General features: G+C 37.1%; 1 protein-coding gene across 1 annotated transcript; it reads left to right on the top strand.

The window, feature by feature from the left end:
* The first annotated feature begins 977 nt into the window (after positions 1–977).
* On the top strand, positions 978–7,199 carry LOC149024462 (uncharacterized). The gene is made up of 4 exons (XM_089144692.1): positions 978–995; positions 1,267–1,320; positions 3,718–6,667; positions 6,742–7,199. The coding sequence occupies exon 3, from the start codon at positions 3,730–3,732 to the stop codon at positions 4,594–4,596; it is 867 nt and encodes a 288-aa protein (XP_089000818.1). The 5' UTR covers positions 978–995; positions 1,267–1,320; positions 3,718–3,729; the 3' UTR covers positions 4,597–6,667; positions 6,742–7,199.
* The last annotated feature ends 3,798 nt before the right edge of the window (positions 7,200–10,997 follow it).

Here is a 10,997-nt window from a genome sequence, read left to right as displayed (position 1 = left end):
ATCCTCCGAAACATAGAGTAAATCAACCTTTTTAGTCGTTAATGGCGAATGGTTGGGTTAAATCGTTACAGTGCAAAGCAAGAGCCTTCAAAGACGTTTATCATCCAAGCCCCAAGCAACTCAACAACCTTATCGCATCTTCAAGTTGCATAAAGAGCATTCAGATTTCAGAACCTTAAATACGTAGCCGACACCACCAAGAAGAAGCCCAAGAAATCAAACCCACCACCATCGCTGACGTTGATTTCTTTCTCATTTCTTCTCACTGCCGCCGCCGCTGCTACTCTGAGAGTTCGCCGTTGCAACCCAAGATTTGGCTCACAGTGTTTCTTTCTCTTTCTCTCTCTCTCTCTCTCTCTCTCTCTCTCTCTCTCTTTCTTTCTTTTTTTTTCTTCTCCTTCAACGATCCGGCAAAAATAGCACCACCTGGTGGTACTACTCCTCTCTCCGTTTATTTCTCTTTTTCTCTTTCTTTCTTCTTCTTCTCCTTCTCCTTCAATGATCCGGCAAAAACAGTACTAAATCCGGCGATTTTCAGGCGATTTATGTTGGGTTCGCCAGACGATTTTCCGGCGACTTCCGGCGATTTTAATACAGTTTCGTTTCGCCCCCTAGTTTTGATTCGCCAGGGGGCGAAATCACCGAAATTCGGCGAAATTAAGTTCCTTGGATGGAACCCAACTAAACATTAATTTAGGGCTATTTGATTATTTGAATCTGGAGATTTTTAATATTTGAATCTATAAATGGAAGATTTATACCAATTGGTTGAGTGTATCATGAAATCCTGGATTCAGTTTTTTGCCTTACAATTGTAAATTTGTACATTTCTGGGGACTAATAAGTGAAATCCAGAGATTTCAGCGGATAAATTTACAGATTCGCGGTTCATTCGAAAATCGAAAGACGGAAATCTACGAACTCCTTTTCGAACGACAGTGGGTTTCGAAAGTTTTCGAACATAGGGTTTTCGAACGAAAGGGTTCCAAGAGCAGGTAGATCTTCTTCTTCATCTTGCTTCTTCTTCAGCTTCTTCTTCGTCTTCTTTCTGCTTCTTGCTTCTTCTCGTCTTTTTTCTGCTTCTTGCTTCTTCTCGTCTTTTTTCTGCTTCTTGCTTCTTCTTCGTCTTCTTTCTGCTTCTTGCTTCTTCTCGTCTTTTTTTCTGCTTCTTGCTACTTCTTGCTACTTCTTGATCTTGTTTTTGCTTCTTTTTTTTCCAGTTTATTCGTGGATTTCAGTAACGATAAAAGATTTCATGTTTTGCAGGGCCTAAAATACATTTGCTGTCTCACAAAGTTCAAATCGCCACTTCTTCGCACTGTAAGTTCAAGTCGCCACTTCAATCGTCTATCAATTACCTCAAAAACTAGATTACAGCGGAAGCTTTTGTGGTGTCTTGATTAGCCGTCACTGATAAACCTTCTTTCAATCGTCTGCCTCTGCTTGACCCAGAAAGTCCAAAAATGGTTTTTTTGGGTAGGGGTTCAGCTAAGTAGAGTCGCTAGGACCTTGCCTACCGTTTCGACTTCAATGCTGTACCACATCGATAGCTCTCTTTGATCATGTCCTGGAATTCATTTTACTATTTCTACCGAAACTGGTTGGAATAAACTCTAGGTAATGAGACAATGCTCTTCAGTCCTTGTATTTCCTTCCCTGTCAGTTTGTTGAGAAGAGCAGACGTGGTCAATCAGCTCTGTTTCGTTGGTATCATTAGGAAAATGCCTCAGGTGGTCTTGTGTTCCATAGGTACAGTTCTGACACTCCTACCGATCCTTCTTGTGATCAATCTCCCCCATCCCCTCCCTCCCATGCGCGAACTGTGGATGTCTGTACTGGCCTCTCTGAGTTATAATTATAGATTGCAAGCAGGGAACACAAATTACAAGGTCCTGAAAATAGGTTTAATTGTTGAGAAACTTGAATATCAATAGTGACCCATTTCTGCGATCTTCAAAATTTGGATTGTGCCTGGATGAACTGATTGTACTTTGCAGGCCAGGTTGCATTGCTGTGTCTATAGTCTATATGGACCATTTCTCTCTTTTTGGTTTTACTTATAATCTTTTATGTTTTGGTGATCTTGATTGATGTTTCTATTCATCTTAGAGTTGGAGTTTAAGGTATGGTTCTCATCTTGCCAGTTTCAGATCCTCACACCAGATTTTTTTACACCAAAATACCTGATTTTTCAGTAAAACTTGCATACTTAAAGCTGGTATTCAGCATATGACGTGAGGCAGTATCTGATAGAAAATGCCAAAAAATGAGATAAAAACTTTAATGCTTAGGTGTCTATACACTTTACTTAAAACAACATATATTGTTCTTTTCTTTCCTTGTGCTCAAAATCTAGTTCTAGTTAATGAATGGAATGCAGGTAGAAATCTATTTTTCAGTTTTCATGATTCCATTTCAGACATGTTACTTATGTAGTTCCATCTCATTGTGTTGTGTAGTTCAATAACCATAACCTTATCCCAAGTAAATGGGGTTGGCTACTTGTGATTCAAAATACGCGAAGATATAATGTGTAGTTTAAAATAGAAATGGATGCTTGTTGTTGAAGGCTATGTTTTATAATTTTTAGAACAATTTGGAACTTAGCTATTAATAAGGTAATAAATAGGGTAGGTTACAAAATTTTCCCAGGTGACATGTCATCGTTTGAAATTTCTTCTGCTTGATATGGTGCTTCCTCATGGATGATGTTGAATCAAGATGGTAAAACATGAGATGTTCTTATAAGAAAAACAAGAAAAAGCGGGAGGGTGGGTGGTTGATGCACTTCAGCTGTATTTAAAACCAGCCTCAGGTGTAGGGGTCTTACAAAAGCAGGTTAGATATGTTTTTGCACGGGTAGTGTCCTAGGGTAGGTTACTATGCCAAAATGGGAAGAAGTATAGAAAGTTGATAAATTTAACATAAAAGTGTAGCAATGAGTGATATAAACTTTAGCTATTGGGCTGCATCAAGAATGGTGTTAAATGATATGGAATGAGAAATAATTGAGAGTGGTGTTAATTAGGTGAAAATGATTGATTCTGTCTTGTTTAGAAGATTGAAGGTTTATCTTCCTACCTGTTGTTTGTGCATTTACAAGATGTCTACTTCTAGTGTCAACAATTGTTCAAGATCGTATTTGAGGTTTACCAACACAAGGATGCAAATGTGGAAAGCGGTAGGCTGGGTTCTCGGGTTGCTTGGCGTGTCATTCTAACATTCCAATTGGCCATATCAATATTGTGAAGCCTTTCCTAGGGGATGTGGCTTCCTTACGTGGTGTGAACCACTAGAACAAGTAAGCACATCCAATCATGCTCTTGTTACAGATACGAGACAAGAAGGTGTAGAGGAGGAGATGAGAGATTTGAAGAAAAGAATGAAACAAGTGGAGAATAAGTTAGGATTCCAACAGAATTTTATGATTGTGATTGTGGTTGTAGTGTTTCTTTAAATGTTAGGAGTGATGCCATGGTCTCATTAGGAAGTTGTAGTATGTATTTGGATTAATGATTGTACTTATGCTTAATATTGTACTGAAACCATGGTATATAGACTATGTAATCAATTAGGGTTGCAATGAAACATTTTCCTTTGTTATCTTGTCTTACATGTAATGACAATCTTGCCTTATCACTTTTACTATATGATTGCAACTTTGTGGTGTTATGATATAAATAATACATATTTCTAATTTATTGAAATTAATTGTAGATCACTACTGACATGGATTACAAGAATGATGACGAGCAACTTAGGAGACAGAGGGAGGAGTTGAGGAGACAGAGGCGGAGGAAAGCTGTGATATTTGTCATTATTGGTGTCGCCCTAGCAATGGAACAAATTAAAAGATTGTTGTTCCCAAGTAGAGCTCCATACTTGGGCGAGACTCTTCATGACCAACAAGAAACACATAGAATTATAGGGGCATCTGATCGTATTTGCCGAGAGCAAATTAAGCTGAGTAGAAAGGCATTTTTCAGCTTGTGTAAATTGGTGAAGGATAGGGGTGTCATGTTTGATACTAGGCTTGTAAGTTTGGAGGAACAAATGGTGATGTTTTTGAGAGTACTTGGGTTCAACCATTCGAATCGTGACCTTGCTCATGAATTTAGTCATTCCAATGAGACTGTGAGTCGGCACTTCAATTTTACTTTGAATGCAATAATAAAACTGCATCCAGTACTATTGAAACCTCCATGCACGATGGAGTACCAAGCTAAATATTATCCTTTCTTCAAGGATTGCATTGGTGCCATTGATGGATCCCTTGTCCCTGCAATGGTAGTGGGGAATGGACAAAGAAGGTTTCAGGATAGGAAGGGAAACATTACTCAAAATATCTTGGCTGCGTGCGATCATGATCACAAGTTCACCTATATCCTAGCTGGTTGGGAAGGTTCAGCCTCAGACTCAAGAGTTTTTGAAGATGCCCTACATAGAAATGGAGAAAGTCAACTAAAGGTACCTGAAGGGAAGTTCTTTCTTGTTGATGCTCATTTCCCTAATAGAAAGGGCTTCTTAAGACCGTATCGATGTAGTCGATACCATTTGAAAGAGTGGCGAACTGTTCGGAATCACCAAAAAATCTGAAAGAACTCTTTAACTTGAGACATTCTTCTGTGCGGAATGTAATTAATCGTACCTTCGGTATGTTGAAGAGGCGTTTCAATATCTTGAGAGTCCAAGCAGATTACCCCTACAAAACACAAGTGAAGATTGTCTTAGCTTGTGCACTTTTGCATAATTTTATTCTTACTGAAAACACTTTTGAAGAAGAACTTCAATGGGTTGGAGATGGCAAATCTGATAATGATGATGAAGATTCAAGTTCAAGTGAGGATTCGGAGAGCGATGAAGAATCTGACGAGGACCCTCCCATTGGCAATCATCAAGTTCATGATGATGTTGCCTTCAATCCAGAACATTTTCGTGATGACATTGCACAAACAATGTGGGATGCTTGGGATGGAGAAGTTAATTCGAATGAACTTTTTTAAATGATGTATCTTATTCTACATTACTACATTATGAAGAATCTTGGACTTCTATGGTTTTTTAATTTTTATTTCTTTTTTCTCCCTTAATTACATGGGATTGTTGTTGCTTTTGATCAAACAATGTGGGATATTGCTATGGTTGTTGCTATAACTCTAGTTTTTTCAGATCAGTAAATGTTGGTAATTATGGGGTTGTTGGTATTAACTGATGTTAGTGTAACTATGTTTTCTACTCCATATATTTAAGTATCTTGCTTTTAAGTAAAAGGGCAATCTCTTAACCATATATCTTGTACAACCATATCCTACAGATATATCATGTATAACCATATCCTTCAGTATCTTGCTCCATCTATCCTGTATAACCATATCCTCCAGAAACAAAGGAAGCACCTGTAGCCCCTATAATGACTATATGGAAGTTCGAGCAGTTGGGTCCTGCCACAAGAAATTTGGGTGATGATTTGTACAATGATTCTGGCTGTCTCATTCTGGGTTTTCATTTAAGTGGCATTCAATCTTGGAAAGAACATATCCTCCTCCCCCATGATGGTAGGTGATAGTTAATTTTTCAGACCAGTATTGTATTTTGTATTTGATTTTTTGTGGTGAAAATTTTGTCTTTGATTAGATCCATTCACACTACTATAATTACTTGGCTTAGTGATGGATCAAGTATTGCTGTCCCCATTTTTCTTTTGACAGGAAAACAATATATTTCCTGTACAGAAACTTGACAAATGCTTTTGACAGTGGACATTATATGAGCCAATAATAGTCCTATCAACAATTATTTTTGGAGTTCTATGGTTTGAACCACTGAATCTTCTTTTTCCACCATATTTTTCAATTTATTGGATAAAATGGGATCTTCTAAATGTTAAACAGAATTGTACTAGTATCTGATTCTACGAACCTTAATGGTGGATCTGTCAATTGGTCATTTTTCTTTAAATGTTTATTAATTTTCCTAGAAAAGTCTATTGCCATCCACCAACTATTATATTCTTATCTCCCTTAGTATGTAAACAGGATGCAATGTGACCCTAACTACCAAACTAAGTCAGTTAATGGGCATGATAGTAATTGTCCTTGCTTGGGTGCAAATAACACCACCATCCGTATCAATGAAACAAGAGAGTTTCAGGTTTTGGCAGTATTGGGTAACACCCAATGGACCTTATAATGTTTTGTCTAAGTGGGTTCGAAGGAGAGATGGATAACAGCCTTAGGCCAGCCCACTTTGCAGAAATTGCAAACCACATAAATGACGCTCTCCAGGCTACGTATGAGCCACACCAAATAAAGAACCAGTATCGGGTGTGGAGGTTGAGAATCAAGCACTAGACAAGCACTTTGTTGTTGGATTATATAGAATCAGTTTCAATAGAATCCAGATTTAGGATTTAGAAAACTTTTTGGTTAAAGAAAAAAACTGATGGATTCACTAGAGTCACATGGTTCACTTAAATCCATTTTCTACACTAGAATGGATTCAAGGCTGAGTTGTCTCAAAACCTAAACTCAAAATTGTATCCACTTTTCAGACCTAGGGTATAAAACAGGTCGATTCTGGAGAATCCAATTTGTCGGGTTTCTCCTCACAGGAAAGAATGAGACTTCTGCTCTTCTTCTCAAACGTGCAGCTTTTCTCTAATGTGAAGGTTTCTCATTCTCTCTCAATTGCTCTCTCTCTCTCTCTCTTCTCTCTCTCATCTAACCAAGGATTTCTCTTAAGGTTGTTCTCTCTGAATCCATGCATCATTCTCGCTGCAAAGTTGGGAAATCGGATTTGATCAAAAGTCTATCTGCTATCTACTAACCAGGTATGAGTGAAGAAAACCCTAGTTTCTCCCATTGTTTATGTTGTTATTTTTCCCCCCTTTTTTTGCCCCCTCGTGTGGTATATCGGTTCTGCTTGGAGTTGGAATGCAGACAGTTTTTCCTAGTTCTACTTTTGGTTTTATTGTCCTTCAATTTATTGGTAATTCATTGTAAGTCGATTTGGTTAACCGTAAATGGTTTGATTTCCCCTAAAATTTAGAAAGGGTGAATGTCTTCTCACTTTTCAACCTAGAGATAATCCTAACTGCTTAGAGAAAGAAGTAGTGAGATCAGAGAACTATTGTCATTCTGGTAGAGTAAGACTGTAACAGATGATATTGTGTTGTGAGAATGTAGACAACATTAACTTGTAAAAACACATCATGTTAACCATGGTACCAACATTGACTATCAGCTGCACACATTGTGTTCATTATTAGTGAAATCCAGATCTTGATCATTAGCGTTTTTTGGTTTTTTTTTGGTCTGGCTTGATCATTAGTCAGTTGGCATCAATTAAGAAATCAACTCTCATATATTGGAAGAAGCTTAATTGAAAACCAACTGCATTCATTTGATTGCATCTCCAAGACAACTGCATGAAACAGGGTTGGTTGTATGTACAAAGTTTCTGGTGAATGATTTTAATTACTGTAAAATTAAATTAGAAAAGTCAAAATGGATTACAGATATGATCTGTGGTAGAGTATTAAAAGGGGGGTGGGGGTGGGGGACTGGAATCCCAGATTCTTAGCTCTTTCTTGGGTGAGCCCCAGATTCTGTACTTCTCTTTTTGTGTGTCCTAGTAAAGAATAGAGAAAAGAGATTAACAGCAATTGCGATTCAGGAAGAAGCAAAAGAGAAAAAAAAGGGAGAAGAGCTCTTTTCTATTACTTTGTTGAGGCAGAAATGGACCCAGCTTCAAAGCCCTTTGTTCTCTGGTTAAATGGAAGTATAGTCAAGCTTCTTCTTTCATGATCAAATGAATGCAGGAGCTTCAAAAAATGGAGAGTGAACAGGGAAGATTTAAACTGAAAACTAACACAAGAAATGTTTGTTTTTGTGTTGACATAGTCTTCAAGATATTATATAGTTTGGTTGTTTGTTTTGTTCTTTCCATAGGGCCTGGTTGTTCTTCTGTTGGAGTAGGAGCCTTATCTGAAAATGAACCTTTTAGAACAAGTGGAGACAGATTGGTCAAAAGAAAAGAAAAGATATACATTTTCCTATAACTTATGGGTTTGATTAGAGACTGCTTGACACCCAGAAAAGAAGAGAGATACATTTTCCTATAACTTATGGGTTTGATTAGAGTCTGCTTGACACCCAGATCAGGGATCATATAAGAGGATATATGTCTTCTCTGTGTTAGTCTGATCTGCAGAAGCAAACATGTTGTACTTGGAGACCCCAGCAGGGGTTGGTTCCAGGGTAATAGAGCCCTGCATCTGCTAACATATGCCCAAATCAACATAATCTGAAAGATCCATTATTAGTACAGAGCGAGAGAGAAAGCAAATCTGTAACATGAATATAGTCTAGAAGGCCCATTATTGTAAAAATATAATCTAGCATGGACTCAAACAGAACTGATTGGAAGGCAAGAGTTCGAGTAGCTGACCCCATTTAGTTGGGACAAGGTCTATTGTTGTTGTATCGTAAAATAGTCATTTATGCACTAATGTCTAGGGAGGAGCTTTCAAGCTTTCAAGCTTTCTTTTAGAAACACACCAGCCAAAGGGACCTGTCATGTGTGATGGGGTAGTTTATCCACCATGAGTTTCTTAAATGTTTGTTTATGGTAGGAAGGAGTTGCAGAGATTACTGTACCCAAGACAAAGTGAGGATTCATGATCTGGGTTTAAAATACAAATTAGAGAATTGAATCAACTATATGGAGATTTCTGATTTGAATGCTTGGAGGGAAGCATAGAATGCTTCCTGTTGGTGACCTAGTTGATTATCCAGCTTTGAAGATAATCATCAGAGAGAGAATTTGTTTTCTTGGGATGATCATATGACTATATTGATGAGGTTGCAATCTTGTGCTTCTCGTTATATACCTTTCCATAATTTCTTCCTTAGATATAAATTAGCATCAAATTGTATAATGCATATGCTGCTGTTTTTTTTCTTTTTTACATATCCTGTTAGGTTTCTTTTGTGAATTTTTGCATTGTGGCTCCCTTACAATCTGGGTTTCTTTTTTAGGTGGGGTTTTAATTTGTTCAATATCCAGTGCTATCAATAGTTAATCATTTGGTTAATCTCTGTTTTGGTTTGATTGCTTATTTTTCATATTCCTGCAGTTTGTTAGTTTTACCTCGCACATGATTAGGTGTCTCAGATGGACTGAGTGGATAAGGTACTCGTGCATTTTGTTTTTGACAATTCCATTATCAGGTGATCTTAATGATGGCCTGAGAATACGGAGATAGTGGTAGTTGTGTCATTTAATCTCAAGGGAGTTGTCTTCTCTTTGTCGTCTGTCTACTTGAATTTGTGTCTGTATGAAGATTTGGAGATGCTGACTGGTTGACGTTATGTGGTTATGGTTATTTAACACCCCCCCCCCCCCCCAAAAAAAAAAAAAAAAACCCCCCTTTGTGACGGTGTGAAATTTGGTTTGTCATTATGAGTTTTGTTCAGAATAAAGTTTAGTAAGTTAGGGGTTGTATGCAATGATTTTGTGCCAAATTTCCCAATTCGGCACATAATGCCTTTTTTATGTTTCGGTGCCGAATTGGGCAAATTTAGCACATAATCTATACTGAAATCTTGTATGGTTGGATACAAATTGGCTCGTTTCTCTGGTAAAATTGGCACAGAATCTCGTATGGTATGTACAAAATGGAAATTTTTTTGTTAATAAAGTAATTTTTTTTAAAAAATACACATCAGTTGACAGAATATTTATGTTGTGCATAGATATGAAAATTGAACAATTGATTGAACTTGAATTTGTTGTCATACTTATGTTTTCTAGTAGTGCATTGTGATTATTTTGGCAACATAACATATGAAAATTGAACATTACATTGAACTTGAATTTGTGGTCATATCTGGTCTTATCTAAGGTTTTCGAGAACAGATTCAAGTCTGACGAATTGAAGATAAGCCCACTTCAATTTACTTTAAATCAGCCTCCAAACAGTTTCACGAGGTTTTGCCCTATTCTGGGTTTTATAAGAATATCAGTTTTTGGCAATGTGTGAAATTGAGCAATCTAAACTTCAAGGATCATTCAGAAGACCAACCAAAAGACCAAGGTGGGGAAGAACAAGAAAATGAAAAACACAAATACACAAATCCAAATGTCAACTTCACCGATTATTTGAACTCTATTGAACTTATAGCACAACCACCTAAATATAAAATTTGTATGTTTGTTCTTTACATTCCGGCTCCTCTCTTGCCCTTTATTTAGAGAGAAAAAGATATTTGTAAAATCGTTGAATAGAGAATAACCTCATTTTCCAACACAAGATAAATAAGACTTACATATGCTTCTACATATAGCATTTTCCAATTTAGTTGCTATCAAGCTCAGATGGAAACATGAAGCTCTCTAAATTTGTGATCAGATTGGGAGCTTCTACAATGGTTTTAGTCCAAATTCCATCTTTTCACTCACTGAGGCACATCAATCTCCTTTCTTTATCCTTTTGTCTTACCTACAACATCTGTGACATGGCTGCATCTGTCTCTATAAGTATACAACATAAAATTAATGAAAGAAAAAATGTCGTCTAGAGTGGTGTCCTTTTCTAACTTGCACAAGTGTTTGGAAATATATATTAAGGTGAATAATATTTGATAGAGCAAACCAACTTCTCAGGGGAGGAAAGAGTAACACAATGAAGTTGTTCCATTCCTCATTTTTGTACATATTGGTAGGTAACACGGATTTTAAAACACTTGAATGACAATTATATACGGTTTTCTTTGCACATTATTTGCAATACCACATCATGTGATGAGAGATCCTTCACTGTACAAAAGAATTGATGCCCACGAGGTAGTTTGGACTTCACAATCGACTTCACATGGAGACTGCAAAAGAATTAAGTACAAAAACTTGGTTTGCCTTCACCATGATTTCTTTGAGAAACAGCTTTAAAAAAGTGTCCAAATTACCTATTATAATAGAATGAGCACATCATCAAATTG

Source organism: Hakea prostrata, chromosome 2 (genome assembly GCF_041222555.1).
Source record: "Hakea prostrata isolate BN-2017 chromosome 2, UWA_Hpros_2, whole genome shotgun sequence".
NCBI classification, from domain to species: domain Eukaryota; kingdom Viridiplantae; phylum Streptophyta; class Magnoliopsida; order Proteales; family Proteaceae; genus Hakea; species Hakea prostrata.
Note: the sequence above shows the minus strand (reverse complement) of the source record. Positions and strands in the feature narration are given on the sequence as shown.

Coding starts and splice junctions, on each gene's coding strand:
- LOC149024462 (XM_089144692.1), top strand. CDS start 3,730: ATGGATTACAAGAATGATGACGAGCAACTTAGGAGACAGAGGGAGGAG.